Source organism: Cyclopterus lumpus, chromosome 15, assembly GCF_009769545.1.
Source record: "Cyclopterus lumpus isolate fCycLum1 chromosome 15, fCycLum1.pri, whole genome shotgun sequence".
In the NCBI taxonomy this organism is placed as follows: Eukaryota; Metazoa; Chordata; class Actinopteri; order Perciformes; family Cyclopteridae; genus Cyclopterus; species Cyclopterus lumpus.
In genome coordinates this window covers 15,340,783-15,360,807 of record NC_046980.1, presented here as the reverse complement: position 1 = coordinate 15,360,807, position 20,025 = coordinate 15,340,783, and the positions used below count along the sequence as shown (strand labels likewise).

The following is a 20,025-nucleotide window of genomic DNA, read 5'->3' as shown; positions in this document are numbered from 1 at the left end:
TTTTTTTAATTTTAATGTTCAAACTGCTTTAAAGCTAAACTATTTTACTTTGTAGGAATGTTACAAATAAGAAGGTTGATTCATGAGCAATACAAATACACTTATGATGGCTAACGATAGCACATTTGAGGTAGATATTTCATTATCCCAGTACAAAGCTTTTGACTCCCCTCTACTACTGTTACACCACACACTAACCATCATCCAGCAATTGTCACTTTTGGCCACAGTGGCTGTTGTACTGCCAAAGTAAAATGTTCATATTTACTTTGGCATCAAAGACCTCATATTGCACAATAGAGAACAGGACACACAGTTGTAGGCTATTTATTATTTATCTCAATCAATATATCTCCTCCACCATAGACATATGTAAACAGTTGATTAATGCTTGATGACATGATGTACTTTACACTGTTAATACCATTTCATTATATATGAATACAGCTGGGTTATGTTTGCTATCAAACATAGTGAAACCCTTTATATTGGTCATCCTGAATTCTAGGTGAACAGTACAAATGGGTTATGGATGATATGAGGATTTAAAGTAGCGGAAAAATACATTGAGAAATGTCTTTACATTTCCTTACAACTACATTATTCTTTCTTGTCATTCTTATTGTCATTCTTATTAAGCGTGTATTGACTGCGCGGAGATGCTAAATAGGGGAGTTTAAAATAAAGGTACCAAATAAATCCAATTGTGATATATGGTGCTTAAGAATGCTCATTGGTTAACATCGTTGTTGCCTGAACACAAATGGACCCAGGATTAGTTTCTGCTTCAGCTGTGCTGGTTTCCTCCAACTGTCAGGTGGACTGGAGCCTCGAACACCTCGAGGTATGAATGTGTCTGAATGTGTATGAATGAGCCATATGTCTGAAGTCTTCTCTGCCCTCCCCCAGAGGGCAGAGAAGACTTCCGCTGTCGCTGTCTTCCCCTTATGACCCTGAAATGAGTGGGAGGAGAATATAAATGACTGAAAACTGCACATATATTTTATAAAATGTTCACTGATCTGTATTTCTCTTATGTTGATGTTGCTGCTCGTTGCCATTACTGATATTCTAATATATTGAATTCTGTTCATGTATAAATGGATAGGCCGCCTGCCAATGCCTCAGGCACAACTTTTCATTAATTCAGTCCTTTATTATACTACTTTTCTTACATTCTGAGCTAATTATTAGACCTGACAAGGACATACCTGTGTGTAGCAGGGATGACTGTGCTAAGCATGCCCTTGTTTTACATTCTGACTTGATATGTGTAGGCCAATCAGCCGGATTAGAAAGAATAATCAATACAGACACTTCTCATTAGCAAAATAATATGTCTCAACAATGTGGATTCAATCCACTTCTCTTCTTAAGGCCCACTATTTGTTTATGCATTTGTAGTGTTTAAAGTGCAATTATGTAAACTAAGCATTCTGAGCTCTACAGTCACAGTGTATTAAGTCACTGGTTCCTCATAACGTGTCTTTTTAAAGCACCAGTTAATGCTTAAAAGGTATCAGCAGCTCTGATTGTTAGACTCTCCACTGCTGTTTTTTCTTCTTCTTCTAAATGGTCATTTAGCCATATGTGCCTTATAAATATTACTTAACCATATCCTCGTAGTTCGGAGAACTGCCAGTATGGAAGTCTTGACCTGCTGTAAACATGGAGCAGAAATGGGATTAATCTCTATTTTGTGTGTTCTGGCACTCAGTCAATACATTGCATTTCTCCATCTTACCATTAAGTCCTCTGTTGGGTCTTAAAAGCATTACTGTACAATATGATTGGAGAAAAATATATTAGTTGATGTATCATGCAGGCGATTGAATGAAAATTAATTAACTATTTTGAATATCCGTAATTCTACATGTTTTGAGCTCAACATTATCTTATTGCAGCTCCTCAATTGTGAGATTTACTACTTTCCCCAGTTTTATATCAATCTAAACTATATATTGTCTTTTTAATTGTAGGTCAGCAACACTATTTTCTGACATTTAATAGACCAAGAAGTACTTGATTTTTCATATTCAATAGTAATAATCTCAGCCCATAATTTGATGCATTGATATTAAATTGCCTACCAGTAAATCCAATGCATATAGTTAGTATGCATCTGCAGTGATAATGTATAATTAATTATCGAGACATTCTGGTGTATGAGGAGTACTTTGTGAATGTGGAATTTCTTCTTGCAAGTGAGAATTTGTTGTAACTGTTCTTGGCTGCAGTGTTGAAACTTTTCTTAACTTTTGAAGCAGCTTAGTTAAGGAGTGTCCCTTTGTGTCTACATCCGTTCCCACGTTGCAGAAAGTGAGTAATTAGTAGTGAGTAGTGAGTCGAGTCTCCTCAGTGCGCATGGCACGAGGCAACACAGCTGCACTCAAGTGAACATGTACATCCTGTGTTTACACGAGGACTCAATCAGGGCGCACGGGGACACTCGTGTATACCTCAGCCAACTGAACAACCTGAAAAGTCGAGATTGATCTGCACCCACGTGCACCGATGCATAAATGTGCCACTATACAGCGTTCACATGCAAGCTGATGCAGCTCCGCACTCCTCCAGCCCAAGCAAGCCTGGCGATGGATGACTTTATCTGAGAGAGGGCTTTTTCCTGCGGAACGTGAATCAGCTGTAACTTGCAGAATTCCCCGCGTCACATGGTCTTTCTTACGTGGAGGAACATTTTTGGTGCAGGGGGATTCGGAGAATACTACTGCTGCTTGCACCTGGAAGGAACGAGCGTGCAGTGCTTCCGATTGGATTTAAGCTGCAGTCCACTTCACGCCAACTGCATCGGCTACAACTGTGAGAGAGAATGTGTCCATCATGTGACACAATGCGCCGGCAGCTATTCTCGTGAACTCTTTCGTGGTTTTCCAGACTTCCATCCACAAGTGGAGCGTATTTCTGCTTTCCAGCCACAGATAAAAATCACTTCACAACTACAATGGGACAACGTGACCGGCTGAGTAGACGAAATGGTGCCCGTGGAAGTGCAGTGAGAGTGCGAGGCGGCGACTTCCAGAGGACACCTGCAGACGAGTGAATGCCGTCTCCGATGTGGAGCTTGTCGCTGTCCGACGCGCGCGTGGTGCTGAAATTTGGATGATGCCTGGCCAGCGACTGCAAGGCTGCCGCTCCCTGCACCTCAACGAGGACAACGGCCGCTTCGCTCTGCTCGCAGTCCTCATCATACTGTACCTGCTGTGCGGCGCTGCGGTCTTCTCGGCCATCGAGAGGCCGTCGGAGCTGCGGGCTCACGGCCGCTGGAACGGGACGCTCCTCAACTTCAGTGAGACCTTCAACATCAGCCTGCAGGACCTCAACTCCTTCCTGCGGGAGTACGAGGCCGCCATCGCCGCCGGGATCCGGGCTGATGCTCTGAGGCCACGATGGGATTTTACAGGGGCTTTTTATTTTGTTGGAACTGTGGTGTCGACTATAGGTGGGTGATCTATGCAGCATTCACTGACCTTTGCGTCCGTTTGGTTGCAGCCATGGTGTCCTCTACTTGTTGGAAAGCATACATTATTCCAGTATAACCATGTGTAGCAAAGCCCACATCGAGCCTCAAATAGCACATGAATCATGCTCACTATATTAAGTCAGTAATTATTGGATCTATTTAGGAAGTATGGGAGGTTACATACTGAACACATGTGGGACCTACTGCTCCGATAAAGCTACATCAAGACAAATAAGTTGGAGAATGTTTAATATTAATATTGCCTTTGCTTGTTAAATAATCATATAATTACTGACCGTCTGGACATCAAAAGGAGCTGCCGTCCCTGCAGGCTGCTATCTTTCCACTGGCTTACTTACAGAATAACAGATTAACATTTCTGTTTTTTTTCCAGTCATGTGTTTGCATTTTGGCTGTGAGGGACTTTGGCAACAGGGGCGACATCTGACTCGCCTGCCAGGAATGGCACGCTCATCCCTGGCTATAGGACAGCACCCATGGGTGCAGTCTTTCTTTTTTAGTTGCCACATTTCCATTCAAACCAAAAGGAATGTCAATGAGAAGCCCCGTCTGCTCCCCCTCATTTAACATTTACTCGTGCGATAGGTCAGAGAAGAGCAAGTGTCCCTCGCAGGACACCCGAGGGCCAACAGTGTGGTGCACTGCATGCCTGATGGCTGCAACTCCTCTGCCCCTTCCTGAAGGCTAGAGAGGAGCCACAGCATACAGTGAGTGGATGAGCGATTGAGTGTGAACGGGTGAACAAGCAAACAGAAGCACTTCAGGTAGTCATGTGAGCTGACAGCTGCTCTCTATCCCTGACCTTGCCCTTGATACACACAAACATATGTACACTGTGATACCGCCTCCTATTAATTGAAAACTGGAGCAATGAGAGGAATAAGGAAAACTGATGGCTGTGCAGAGAGAATTAGATCCATATGAGCAGAAAACCTGTCAGAAGTTTATTAACTGTAGACCTGTCATGAGCGCTTTACTGGCTTCTCCGCCTCCTGCTCTCAGATACAGAAATGCAGAGCTCTCCGGCAGACCGCTCACTCAGCTCACCCAGTCACAGGAGGGAACCACAGCAGCTGTGATTGTGTACATGTCTGTGGCAGCTTGAAATCCTCTTGTGCTCCAGTTGTCATGTCGCGCAAGATCATAGAAACTGACTCAGCTCCTCGGGTGGAAAAGGAAGAAAAGGGTGATGTCTTTCTACAGTAATTGCTGTTTTCATATGCTTGCATGGATTTCTGTCTAGATTTCCATCTTGCTTTGATCTCCACCGCCCCCCTCCCCGCCGGCTTGTGTGCTACTTGTTCTTCATGCTTGTGAGTCGCTAATATGAAAGGGATTTGGGGGCCTCCCCACACAATCCAGAGTGGCATCCCCCTGTGCAATCTACACTCCTCCCAAACGCGTCCAACTTGCTGTGCTGTGACAGAGGCTTCAAATAGGCATTGACGCTCCCCTTGATATGCCTCCACAATATCACTTTGAAGAATGAAGTGAAGCCGTGGTCACTTGAGGTGCTTGTTTACATAAAGTTTTGGCTAGATTCACCAGCCATTAGTCCCACACCTAGTGTGTTGTAACCCAATTTCAGAGAATGAGGCAGGAAAAACATGTACATTGCAGCTTTTTCTACAGTACAGCGTAAACAACTGCAACAACATCATGCGTCAGCTTTCTGATGTTCTTTTTAGTGACAAAGACAGCCTCATCACAAGGTCAGGAGCCGCTCGGGAGCTTTCCATCATATCACATGATCTTCCTCAGCAAAGGAAGTTGCCCTGCTGTTAGGAATTTGGTGTTGATTCAATTCTCATTTTTTTCGGACTTCTTGTCCTTATATCCATGTTGGCTTAAGAGTTGACATAGAAAGTTCACAGAATAACTGCCAAGCTCAACTTTCTTGCCATGGTGGTGGCGTGGCTCTATGGATGGCAAGGTTCATTTGACGGTGGTTAACATTTGAAATGTTCCAAAAACAATTGGATGGATAACCATGAAAATTGGAACAAAACATGAATTGTTCAACACTTTGTTGTATGACCAAAATCCTGCAAAACAAATGACAATTCCATCCGTCTCAGCTCTACTTTGTGTTTAATGCTAATTAGCTAATGTTAAGATGGACAATCGATCACAAACGGCAAACGAGGTCTATTACTACTCTTTCGTAAAATATCCCTGAGCCGAGAAAAGCTATTTTTATTTGCATGATGTTAATCCAATGTAAAGTAAATCGGTAACTTTTTTGGTTACGTTCCACTTGCCAATCAATTTTCAAACGGGTGAGAGAGGGTACCATCTTTGAGTCCAGTTTCCAGTACATCTATGGGAAAACATCAACAGTACTGTATTAGCATTGTCTTTGTGACCATGTTCGCATGTTAAACGTGAGCATCGAGCTCAAAACACAGCTGTGTGTGAGAACAGCCTCAAAGAGCCGCTAGCGTGGCTGTGGACTCTCATCTTGTTAAAGCTTTGAAGAGTTTCTATTTGTCTACATCCAACTCTTGGTGTTGTTGTCTTGCCCTACATTTTCAGAAGCAGATTTACTTTTTGCATTCTCAATGAAGAGGGCACAAGAGTCTGCTCTGTAAACAGAATTTCTATTAATAGGAACGCTATTCCTAGCCCCCAAGGCTGATTGATAACTGCCAACTGCCAATTAGGACAGTTCTCTGTCGCTGTTTGTGAGCCTGCAGGTCTCACTGTAAGTTGCTAGGATGCCATTTTTTAGAAATACTTTGTCCGCTTTGAAGGGCTCACAGGCCTAATACTTGTCTGTGGATCAAGTGTACTAAGTGATGGCTCTCTGATGTAAGACTTTTAACTTGTTGAGATCGAGTGGGACGGGACAGTTAGAGCAGTTCGTTGTTCTGCAGTTATAATAGTCTGGGATATTTATTCCTGGGGATGGACTCTGTCCTGCCTCTTTTTGCCTCTGGCAGCCACTGTGGCTTCCAGCTCCATCACACTCATAACCCACTCAGAGAAGTCACAAAGGCAGACAAGGCCAATAGGACAGTTGATAAAACAGTACAATCCAGACCCTCATGCAGTTTGTCCTTTAAACAAGGCCTGTTTTAACCTTCATGCAGTCCACAACTTGCGAAATGAGGGTACATTTCAGTGGAGCGAAGATAACAAAATCCTGCTCAGCCCTGGCTGTACAGAGCTGTGCTGCAGCAAGACGACAGGGCACTCTAGCGACGTCTCTTCCCACACCGACCTCTGATTCCAGGTCGATATTTTCATCAAAGTGGCCTCATTAGGCTAATGGCTTTAACTTGTACTGTAATGGACAGTTAATATTGACACTAAGAGAGGTGTTAGAGCAACTCTATGGTATTTTCTAGGTTGCAGTTCAGATTGCAGTGGAAATGATCCTCAAAATGTTGCTTAATTAAGATGCACCTATCAATGTGTCTATATTAACAATGGATCAAATGGCTATGTGTCGTGTGAAAGGAGTCACTCGACGTGAGGAACTCAAAGGGATAAAGAATTATCACCTAAATCTGCTTTTCTCCTCAGCTCCACAGCACGTTGTGGCATCTTTACGCTCATTGTTCTGCTTTTACAGCCCAGAGCTTCACTTTGGTTCAGATATAAAAACAGCAGTATTAAAATGAGACTGTTTCATAACCAGTTGCATAACATAACACAGTATGAACATTATTAACATCATAAACCTATATCTTTTATGGCAGGTATTGTTGTGTACACTTCCTGTGGCTGGATTTGTCCTTTTAGTTCTGGATTAAATGGACAGATTTGGAGGAGAGTCTGTCAAACAGTAGCCTAGTTTGACCTTTGACCATAGCAACCTCCTCAGGCTGATACATGTACGGTTAATAACCTCAGATCACAGTGTAAGAGTGTAACTTCCCTTCAAATTGAGCAAAATCTGGGCTAGTAGTGTCAGAGAGAGAGCACTTTTGAAATGTTAATATGATAGGCAGTTAACATTTGACTGTAAAAGCCAAGACACCTGCCAAAATGCATCACTTTGCAGACCTTGTCCAGTTATATCCAGATTCACAAGTTTATGTCCAATATTTGATTTAATTTTAGAGCTCCCACATCAGGCAAATCTGTGTTGCCCCACAGTGAAGATAGACTATCTGCTGAATTTAGTGAACCTTGACACCATACAGTGTCACACTACAGACGTTACATGCTCAGCTGAAAAACGACAGAATCCTTCTAATGAACAATAAATCGGACCTCAGAAGGCCAGAGTGGACATTTGTCAGGTTTTGTATTCTCATTATCACAAAATCATTTTGGAGAATTAGCATCGATTTGCTGTCATCAAAAAGTAATTATGAATGCATTCTTACTTTATTTTAAGTTCCTAAAGTGAGTATATTGTGATGAAGAAATCATATTTTCTGTTAACTGAAGAAAACTGCAAGCTTGTTATGTCACCTCTCCGTCACTGTGACAGTAAACAATCCGTCCTGGTTCAGTTTCGTGTTACCTTCATCGTATTCCTGTGCCAATTTAAAAAGTGCTGATTTTGAGGACCACTTGTATCTGGATGAAGCTGCAAATCAAATCTGTTCTCTGTACTTTCCTGCACCTCGTATTTATCGAGTCTCCGAGGTTCCAAGACAATATCACCTCAGGATGGCAGAGTATGCATTTGGCATTTAAGCAGTTGGAAAATGTCACATGATGGACTTCATGGATTCCTGAAGACTGGCTGGGTTTTGGCTTTGATGTCATGCTCGTATTTAGATGAAGCGCTCGGTGCTGCCTCGCTGGGAAAGAAAACCCAACATCTGTGTTGTTGTTACTGTTGGTGTATGTTATGAGCGTGCTTACAGGAGGTGGGTGAGAAAGGTTTATAATCGATGTAATCTGATTCGTCGATGCACAGCGATGTTTGTTCTTGCCGCCTTGTCTCTCACTTCAGCACTGTTTCACTTTTCAAGACACGTTGCTTCTGTCTAACATCCATCTTAACTCATTCTAATGCACTCACTTATTTGGATCCATTCATTCAATCACGTTGATCTCCTTACACAGTGTGTTACTGCGGGACAACATGGCAATTGTGTTGCAAAATAGTCTGCTCACATCACACAAGCAGTACATTACATAATGAGAAGAAGATCACTTAAAAGGTTTCTTTTTACAGAACCATTTGAAGCTGGTCAGTATGACTTTATTCCTTACCTCCCCTCTCTTCTCTTTAGATCTCCAGGCTGCTCTGTGAAATCATAGACTCAGAGGAAATGTCACTGTCAAAAAAAGAAAACAGAGGACCTTCAGTCACATGAAAGGCACTGGAGGTCTCTTTGGACTGTGTGCATCCGGACGCAGCACAAAAAGTGTGTCCCCGATGAGCAAGTGGAGCCACACTCTACTGCTGCTGCATAGACGTTCCTGAAGACTGTTTCTAAATCGATCCCGTTGCTGTGCAATATATCAAGTTACCTTTTAGATTAACATTGTAAAAAAGGACTATTTGTAAGGCGAAAGGTATCACTCGTAGTGACAAACCCACACATATTCTATATTTCTGCGTCCTTCAATCATTGTTTGAATTTACGGCTCACAACCATAGCATATGTCTCTAATGAGGGGACATGGTATAACCGTAACATCTCTTATTGGTTTGTGGACTGCTCAAGTTCTGCATTTTGGCCGTCGTCATATCTTGGTTTTTGCATCCATAAGTGACACGAGCACTGAACACTTTTTTTTAAAACCTTGCATGAAATTTAACCACGCTGTCAAAGAGTTCAAGTTGTAAACCGGAAAAACGGACAGACCGGACAACGTCGGGGCAGCGACCTGTCAATCCCAAAGTAGCCACGCCCTAAAGCATACCTTGTGTAACATTTTGCTCTAAATGATTACCATCATTTACTAAATGAACATCACACTGTATTGAAGAAGACTTGAAAATAGTCAAGACCATAACTTGTGTTTTTAGTCACTGTAATTGCCTGACTTCAAAGATGGGAAAATATCAATATTATTCTCCAGATATCACACAGCTGCTTGAAATACATTGTATCTCTCCATTTCTGCCCCTCTCTGAGTTTCTCGCCTCACTGGGTGCTTCCTGATGTGGTGTGTGTGTAGGTGTGTGTGTGTATTTGTGTATTTGTTTGTGTGTGTGTGTGCGCATGCGTGCGTGGGACAAACCTGCTGTGAGGGACTGGCTTCCTTAACTGCTGCTGTACAGGATGGCTGTACACACCTCTGCACTCTGTCACAGCAGGTCATACATCTGCCCCGACTTGCTCCGTACAGTATTCGCCTCCGTACAGTAACTCACAGACTCAAACCATGATGGCGAAGTGATACTGAGATCAATTTACACAGCAGAATTGCTGGGCTTCCTCCTCCAAACGGATTAGCATTTCACTGATTCTGCTCTTTGCACTGGCCAATGCGAAGAGACAATAAACTATGTGTGCTCTTCACACCCTGCAGTCCTCTGCACTGCTTCCCATCAGGGCTAATTTCAACAGACATTTTAAATCATATTCTTTTGACTATCATCAGTTTCTCTAACGACCAAATTTGCAGCGGTGCTGACATCAATGCTGACTCACAGCTATGAGACTTTAAACTTCCCCCATAAGCAGAAAAGTCTCTCTCTTGGAACGTTTGTATTGGTTGGCAACCTTTGACGCAGTGAAACACAAATTGTCGCCATGTTTGCAGATAGCCTGCAGAGCAGATTCCACTTCTGCACCAGCAGAACACTCATCTGCATCTTGGGGTCATGTATATGAAATGTTTTCAATGTTAATAAGCTAGCAGCAAGTTGGAGAACAGCGTGATTTGGCAGCCGTCCATCTGTCTCTGTGTGAAGGAGGGGCTCCTTGTGCGAGAGCAGAGAGACACAGGAGAGCATGCTGCACTATTGTATCCTGCTTACATGCAAGCAGCATGCTGAAATAGTATTTATGGCAAAAGTATTTAAGATGAATTACCATCCTCTCCTGCATGCTGATAAAATCACTTTCCTTTCGGTCAAAACAGAGAAAACACGATAACAGTGTAACAGAGTTGACTTTTGAGCGTGACCTTGAATCTTTAAGATAGTTGGTCATGGTGATTGGATTCCAAGATGACATCATCCGTGGAGCCTGGGATCATGGGCATACTAGTGGGAGCCATGGCTATTGCGGAGAACACATCTGCCTTCGAGGGAAATGACAATTCAAACATTAGAGCTCGTCTAAAATTGGGCTACATGCAGTTCCAGTCATGTTGGATTTTTCACACAATCTGTTTGGATTAGAGGAAACAGCACTCTTGATCCCGTCCTTTATTTCAGCAAAACCGTGTGAGATTCTCAGTGAACACACACACACACACACACACACACACACTGGCCACTGTGAAGATCAGCTGCCAGCACCAGAAGTTAAATCATTCAAGAAACAGACCTAGTACTCTAACACTCTTGGACACTTTAATTTGGTACACATTTTCAATTATTAAATAATGGTTATCCCTGGAAAACACTAGGATCACACGTAGCTGAAAGCGCCGAAATGCATATATTTTGTCGTCATGCCAGCATTTACAAACAATTCAGCTACCTCCAGGCTGGAAGCCTCTGGCAGAGTATCCGACTCCTAGTAGGCACATTCAGTTAATAGAGAGTAAAACATAATTTTATTGTAAGTAACAGAGCATTGCCCCTTAATTTCTCTGAGGGCGCTTGCTGTGATTGTGTCAATGTATTATCCAGGATCATTAGTGCAGCTGTCACTTACTTAACAGTCTGGAATCAGGTTTTTGCTTAGACTTACATTTCAGGGACTTGTGCTTTCACATCATCAGCAAGAAAAAACATGAAATTGAATAGCGACTAAGCCTTGAGCATTCATTTCCTGCTGGCAACTGATTTGACAGTTTTCATGTGATGAAACACATAATCTGAAGACGTACAGTACATGTAAGGTAGCGTTACCATGATACTTACTGTATGTGCACCAAATCTCTATTATCTATTATGGTGAACATGGCTTACCACACTGATCTGAGGGTGATAGTGTTTCATAAGCTCCACCTGGACAGGTGTGTTTACTTTGTGGAATAATACGAGAGGGCTTTATGTAGCTAAGCTTTTACTCAAATATTGACTCTGCATTCAGAGCAAGACACGAGGAAACACAAGGACATTCGGCCTTTCGATCATTCATGGAGAAGCTATTAATCTGATGAGAGAATGACTCCTCATTCACACGAAAGGACAAAATCTGTGTTACCATTTGATGATGGACAACGAAACCACGTGAATCTTTTCATTTTGGACGCCATGCATGTCTGAGTCTTTCCAGAGAAAAATAATAAATGTTGGCGCAGATCTAAAAACAATGCAGCATATTCTTTTGACAATTAATCAATACACACAGCAGCATGGCCATCAATCCTCCTGGCTCTATTTGCCAGTGCATTAAGTACTAAGACAATTTAAAACACTAGACTCAGTTAAGTTACGGAGGAGCCTAACAAATCACAAAAGGTATTGTAAGTTGTGTGTTACTGCACAGGTTTGTGTTGCTCTGTAGATGTTACCTTGTTACTTCTCACGGTGTGTGCCTGAGCTCTCTCTGGCAATTTATATCTGTTCCGACTTTACTTTAGCAACTTGTACATGACACCTCAGTTCATTATTTGTAATCATTATAAACCATGTGAGGCACAATTAACTCAAAACACTCATTATCAATGCTTTGACATGCAGAACCGATAAAACATTACCACCAATGCTGTGTGTGGCTGAGCTGGGTGTGAAGTTAAAAGCCACATTGTTTTGCTTCCGGGCCACATATAGTGTTGCATTGTTGTATTGATGTGCAGGATTTGGTCATTTTATTAATATTACCTTGGCCTTTGTTTACATTGTGCATGCAGTGCACAGATACAACAATATAGCTGCATATCAATGATGCATGTGACCTATTCTATCATCATAGTGTGAGTGTTTCTATTATTATCCAGTCTGCCAGTAATCCTGGCAGCTTCTCAGTGAATGTTGGTGTGATGATGTCTTAGGGCTGGCCATGTTGCTGCTTCCTCGGCCCTCGGCCCTCTCCGCAGACCCCCGCCACGCCACCCCATGACAAATTATTTCCTGCTCGTCACAGAAACTCAGTCATCAGAGGGACGTGGCGTTTTCTGCTGCCGCTCCTATCAGGCCAATTTAATTGTATTCCCACTAGTGGGATGCAGTCAGTTTGACTTGGAGCTTGCGTTTAAGCTCATTAATTGGGGACATGGGGAGGCCAGAGGAGACAGAGATGTGAGTTTTGGTTTGCAAAACAGTCACTTTATGGATCTTTGGGTCCATTTCCAGGCCCTCTGGGAGTTGTGTGGGGGGATGTTGTTGTCCTCAATGACACACAAGGACCTTCAGCTTTAATACTGCTCAGAGAGACAGGTGGAATGTACAGCCCATGTCCTTCATTCAGACATGGGGACAAGTGCTTTTAGTTACCCTTTATTCTCTTGTGGTATCCATTAAGAGCTTTGGCCCTCCTGGATATTTCTCTTGTATTGTGTTCTTTTATATTAGTTCTGACTGTATTAATTTTCCAAAAATTACAAGCTGAACTCACTCACATTAATAGCAGACGTTTTGCAACATGACGGAAATGTGCTCTGCTTCATAATAGTTGGCCTTGTGAGGCCATTTTCCAGATACTGGGATACTTTTGTTTTGAAAAGGTCTCAATTCTGCTTTACCATCAGCTCCAATGTGAGCTTTTTGGATAAAGCAATGACTCTACTCCGCATACCAAGTATTAAATAGCTGTATTCATCTTTAAATTAAATATTAATAATTAAATACAAACTGTGAACACAACACTGACATATTATGACTTTTTAAGTTGATATAAGACACTTACTTATTTACCCAGCCAGCAGACACAGAGCATCATTATGATTTAATTGGAGTTGTGTCTCTGGCTAATTGGGGAACGCTAGTCCAATATTCACTCTCTTTTTGGTCTCCACCTACTCTCAAGGGAAGTGAAACCAAAAACAGAAGATGTCACTATATGCCAGCCAAGGAGAGTTTGAACAGTGCACTTTATAGGATTAGATTGAATAGCTACTTTAGCTCCTTTTTGCTTCAGACTCTTCAGATATTGACATATCTACTGAAAGTTGTAGATCTTAAACAGAGGAGTCCTTCACTCAGAGCGGCTCTTTGGTGTAAAATATGATGATTGATTACTGTTTAGAGGTGAGTGGTCTACTGAGTGTAGCAAATCAAATGCAGAGACCAGCAATTACAACCTTCTATTAGCAACACTCTCAGTAATGTGTGATCTTTGTTTATTTCCTGAAATTACTTAACTTAATGGGCCATGCTTATTTGCGATAGGATTGTAAGGGGAGCTGCTCACTTTTAATTGTATCAACTCTGTGATTAATGCCAAGTACATGGGATTTAAACTTGACCGCTGAAGATAAAAGCTCACCTTAAACTTCAAATCACTGCAGGTCAGTAACAATCTATATTCATCCCCCACATTTCGTCTTCCCACAGTCTGATCCATTATAGCACGGTCTTCTTCTTCTTCTTTTTCTCTTAAAACTGTCAGGTGGTAATTAATGGATACTAATGGCACAATGTCCTTCTGGTTGAAGCTCTAGTGTGTGATTATGTGTGCAAGCACCATTAGCCATTAGAGCATAACATCATTGTAGAGTTGAGCATACTGTATTTAATGTTAATGATTAAATATTCTCCCAGGACTCTGATTTAATTGGATTATCACACATATGATTTCCTGCATTATCAAGTTCCGCTGAATTAAATGACTCATCTTGGTTCAGATGCAATGGAAAGATTAAACTGAGATCAGCAGCTGAATCATTGGTCTGGATTGAGGATTTTGTAACAATTAGGAGTCTTTGTGAGTAAAGTCACACTGTGTCAAGCGGCGGGAACTGTGAAGGAGGACTCGGACGCAGAGTGGAGGTTTAACTAACCATTTATTTCTTAACAAAAAAATCACAGGAAAAAATCCTGGAAACGACTAACAAAAAATCACAGGAAAAAAAAAACTGGAAATGACTAACAAAAAATCACAGGGAAAAAAACCCTGGAAAGACTAGCTCCTCCGAAGAGGGATGAACGGGAACAAAATAATTCTCTTACACTAGGTTCCTGGACTTGACTATGACAAGGCGTGTGTGCAGGACAAAGGATCAGACACACTGGCACAGGACAAGGGGAGACACAGACTATAAGTACACATGAGGGAAGTGGGGAAACAGGTGGACACAATCAGGAATCAGGGAAGACAATCAGACTGGTGACACAAGAGGAAGGGCACGGAACCTGTAACGAAAGGAGAGTTAATTTCCAAAATAAAACAGGAAGTCACAAAACAAACATGGAGACAGGACAAAAACCCAACTTGACATACAGGTGTGACAGGGTTTGGCTTGAGCTTTCTATCATTGTTCTCTTTACCCTAATGCATTTCGTCTCAGTAGTCTGGAGTAAAGGCTCTGAAATGCTAAACCAAATCAATTCCTGGTGCGCTTTCCTCTCTTAGGTACTTCACTTGGTAATGAGAGACGGTGCGGAAGACTGTCTCTGTGCGCGCTGAGAAGATGTAATCTGTTTTCCCTATTATTCAGTTGGGTTAAAAAGAATAACAAAATAATTAATTATCCGTGAAACACTGAAATAGGATTTCACTGAGGAGCTTAATTTGGGAAATCACATCACCTTCCTGTCACCCAACTGTCCCTCAATGACTGTTTCTGAACTTTGTCACTATCTTTAACAAAACCAGATAATTCAGCATCTGGTGTACCGTATAAGCCATAAGTGTGTGGATCTGTGGGTGTGATATTCCCTCTTGTCTCTATAAAACAATCTGTATCAATCAGTGTTGATCTAAATGACCTGGCGTGTCAACAGCAAACCCACAGGAGAGTGGTTTTCATGGCGAGAGATAAGGTAAAAAAAAGCCATTTTGGGTATCATAAAGGAAGTATTGTCTAGATATTGATGTCATTTATTACCTGACATAGATGGTTACAGACGGGTTGATGAGAAGGGGGGGGGGGGGGCTGCCCTAATGCTCTAAGAAGACTGAAATGGAGGATAGCCATGATGGTACAATCGATTAACCTTGGCCTGGAAGTGAACAGGTTGATATTTCAGCACGATATGATTTGTTGACAAATATACCATCTGCTGTTCTGTGGATAAGGAGAATGACACTGTGTGTGTGCGTTATGCGTTAAAGGGTGTGTGCTTGCATTGGCCCTGGGATAAAAGTACGAGTGCTTTGTGTCTGTGTGTGTGTGTGTGTGTGTGTGTGCGTGTGTGTGTGTGTGTGTGTGTGTGTGTGTGTGTGTGTGTGTGTGTGTGTGTGTGTGTATGTGTGTGTGTTCACTGAGAATCTCACACGGTTTTGCTGAAATAAAGGAAGGGATCAAGAGTGCTGTTTGTGTTTGTGTTTTACCAGTCTTGCAGGGACATAAATCTAACGTAAATCATTACATTTTAGGATGAAGACTTGGTTTAAGGTCACGTTAAGGTTAAGGTTAAGATTAAGATTGAGTTTAAGGTTAGGGTAAGTGATAGGATTAAGCTGGTGGCCACCATGGACTATGTAATATCCCCATAAATCATGAAAACACGACTGTGTTATAACCAGATGTGGTGCTGAAAGAATACATAACACAATTCGATCTTAAAGAGGAAACAATATTGTGGTCAAATACCAAGACAAATACCAAGATGCCTCTCGAGATTGAGAAGTGCTCCTTCAACATGAGTCCTTAAACCGCTGTTCCTCTCGTAAACCCTTCCTCCAGTAGATAGCAGGAAGCCAAATCACGCAGCAGAGAAACGAAAAAGTATTCAGAAGGCTTACCTAAACTTATTCCTGGCATCCTCCTCCCCTCTATATGTTCTTGTTGTTCTTCTTTCCTGAATAAATTATGATAACATTAGACACAGTTAAATCTATGCGTTCATCATAAGGGTGTTTTTTTGCTATTTGCATGCATGTGTCAGAAGCCAACAATGCTATTTGCACCGGGGCAGAATAGCCAGAATTGTTATTATCTTTTTAAACTAGTGTGTATATAGCATGTCAGAAACAAGCACCCGGGTGTCTGTAGCCAACAATGCCAATTGCACACTGATACTGTATGTTCAGTTTTTCAATTCAGTTTATTTCGTATAGCCCAATATCACAAATTACAAATTTGCCTCAGAGGGCTTTACAATCTGTACACATACGACATCCCTGTCCCAGGACCTCACATCGGATCAGGAAAAACTCCCCAAAAATAATAAAGGGAAGAAACCTTCGGGAGAGCAACAGAGGAGGATCCCTCTCCCCGGATGAACAGATGCAATAGATGTCATGTGTACAGAATGAACAGCATTACAAAGTTACATAAACACATTACATGAATATGACAATGTATGAATGGACCTCCAATCCATGAAACAGAAGGAGGTAGACAGGGGGGGGGGGTCACAAAGACTCCAGGGAGGAAGTAGAGTTAGTAAAGTGCAATGGAGAGATGTAAATTCATCCATAAGTAGAGAGAGAAGAGGAGATAGGTGCTCAGTGTATCCTAAAACCCCAGCAGCCTATAAGCCTATAGCAGCATATCTAGGGGCTGGACCAGGCCAAACCTGATTCAGCCCTAACTATAAGCACTATCAAACAGGAAAGTCTTAAGTATATTCTTGAATGAGGTGACTGTGTCTGTCTCCCGGACTGAAAGTGAAAGCTGGTTCCATAAAAGAGGAGCTTGATAACTGAAGGCTCTGGCTCCCATCCTACTTTTTAGGACTCTAGGAACCACGAGTAGGCCCACATTTAGTGAGCGCAGCTCTCTAGTGGAGCAATATGGTACTACGAGCTCCATAAGATATGATTGTGCATCACCAATCAAGGCTTTGTAGGTGAGGAGAATTTTAAATGTGATTCTTGATTTTACAGGGAGCCAGTGCAGAGCAGCTAATACAGGAGTAATGTGATCTCTTTTCTTAGTTGTTGTGAGTACACGAGTTGCAGCATTCTGGATCAACTGGAGGGACTTAATAGACTTATTAGAGCAGCCTGATAATAAGGAGTTGCAGTAATCCAGTAAGTAACAAATGCGTGAACCAGCTTTTCTGCATCTTTTTGAGACAAGATGTGCCTATATATGTGTATATGTAACCTACTGTAGGCTTTGTATATTTGTCCTACACCTAACCAGTTGGTTTGCCTAAACTAAACCAAACAGAAACTGAAACTAAAAATCCTAATATTAATTTAAAGAAAATTAATAATAAGTAAATTAAGTGTGCAAGTAGGCTCCTCACGAGTTTCAGACCCCGCTTTCTTGGGTGAAAGTTATCCTCCACAACCTTTACCCTCAACATACACTGTCACTCGTTATCCTACTTTAAAATACTGCTTTTACTACTACTCCTAAATCTTCTCTCTCGCTCGATTTCCCCGTATTAACTGTCCACTTCACAACATGCAACTTAATTTGCAATGCAAAACATAGTTTTTCATAATTATCCCATAGTCACTTTTTTTATCGTTTTTTTCCGCGCATTACAATGACTTAACATAGTCTCAACCTCCAGAGAAAGCTTACAGTCTTGTATCAGCATCATAACAAATCACTCTTTACTTGTACACCCAATACACTCAACATTTGTTGTACAATCTGTACATCGGGGAGAGGTGTACAGATTGTAAAGCCCTCTGAGGCTAATTTGTAATTCGTGATTTTGGGCTATACAAAATAAACTGAATTGAATTGAATTTAGATTTACGGTTATTCTGCTTTCAGGCATCGCTTTCCTTGTTTCAGAATCAAAGATATAACTTATTTTGTGGAATCTGAAGTTGTTCTGGAGAGGAAAATGTGTCTGATATCTCGCTTCTGTCTCCGCAGGTTTTGGGATGACAACGCCTGTGACAGTGGCAGGCAAGGTGTTCCTGATCTTTTATGGGCTTCTGGGCTGTGCTGCCACCATCCTCTTCTTTAACCTCTTCTTGGAGCGCATCATCACACTGCTGGCCGTGGTGATGAAGGCTGTGAGGGAGCGGCGAATCAGGAACAGTGGACTACTCCCGCCAGGCATCCGCCATGACTTCTCTGCCTACTCCCTCCCCGGCTGGAAGCCCTCCGTGTACCACGTGATGCTGATTCTCGGACTGTCAGCCATCACCATCTCCTGCTGTGCGTCAGCCATGTACACCCCCGTGGAGGGCTGGGCTTACTTAGACTCACTGTACTTCTGCTTTGTCACCTTCAGCACCATCGGATTTGGGGATTTTGTCAGCAGCCAGGGCGCGGCTTACGAATACCAAAGCCTCTACAGGGTGGCCAACTTCCTCTTCATGCTCATGGGAGTGTGCTGCATCTACTCGCTCTTTAATGTCATCTCTATTGTCATCAAGCAGGTGCTCAACTGGATTCTGGAGAAAATGAGCTGCTTGTTTTGCCAGCGCTGCAATAAGGCCAACGTCCTCCTGGGCAGACGCAATGCCATCCGCCCGGGCACCAAGGGTCGGCAGAGTCGGCCACCCGACTCAGATGGACCTTGTGATAGCGATACTGAGGGACGCAGACTATCAGGGGAGATGATCTCTATGAAAGACTTGGCAGCCTCTAACAAGGTGTCGCTGGCCATCATGCAGAAGCAGCTGTCTGAGTCGGCCAACGGGTATCCCAGGACAGTCTGTGGCAGCTCACGTCATAATGGTTTCTCTGGGGGGGTTGGCGCACTCGGTATCATGAACAACAGGCTGGCAGAGACGAGTAACTCCAGGTAGAGGACACAGTGAGACAGGAAGTATGGGATCTCTTGATTCATACTGTGAAACAACTGCTGAGGTTGATGGCCATGGAAAAAATACAAGGCTTCTGAGATGGATTGGCAATGTAACTTGTTATGCATGAGACATGATTTTTTGGATACTTTTGGTTGGAATTACAAGACTGTGGAGATAATAAAGGTAATGATGCTGATGGTTTCAGTGATTTGATGATGATAGCATGAAGAGAGAACCACAAAGTCAACAAAAAAACATCTGGAAGCTTGGAGACCATCCATCACCCATTACATTAACCTCAAACCCAACCCAGAACAAATAACTGAAATGTCAGTTATTCTTCGGAGGTCTGTTTTATGTGCTCAATATATCAGACTTATATGGCTGAAATGTGCTGTAAAAGAGCCATACAATGCAATCTTCATTGTTTTGGGCCAGTTTATTTAAATGTACATATTGAATGCTAATATCAACAAGACAAGTGTATTCACTGAATGATATGGCACATACTGATCTATGCATTTAGCTTCTCGTGCATTTTTTGCACCATTTCTACACCTTCCATTGATTGTGCAAACCCCAATTTATTAGTTTTACCCTCAGGTGATTGATTTCATTGCTGAGGGCTGTAGAGTTTAGCCAAGCCTGGCTGTGATGTGGCTGATTTCGACAGGGCAGTAGTGACAGGTGGTTCTACAGTGTGCCACACTAATG

General features: G+C 42.3%; 1 protein-coding gene across 1 annotated transcript; it reads left to right on the top strand.

Moving 5' to 3' along the window:
* The first annotated feature begins 3,120 nt into the window (after nt 1–3,120).
* kcnk12 (potassium channel, subfamily K, member 12) lies at nt 3,121–19,311 on the top strand. Its single transcript, XM_034552503.1, has 2 exons — nt 3,121–3,460; nt 18,428–19,311. Exons 1-2 carry the CDS (start codon nt 3,121–3,123, stop codon nt 19,309–19,311), a joined length of 1,224 nt encoding a protein of 407 aa, XP_034408394.1.
* The last annotated feature ends 714 nt before the right edge of the window (nt 19,312–20,025 follow it).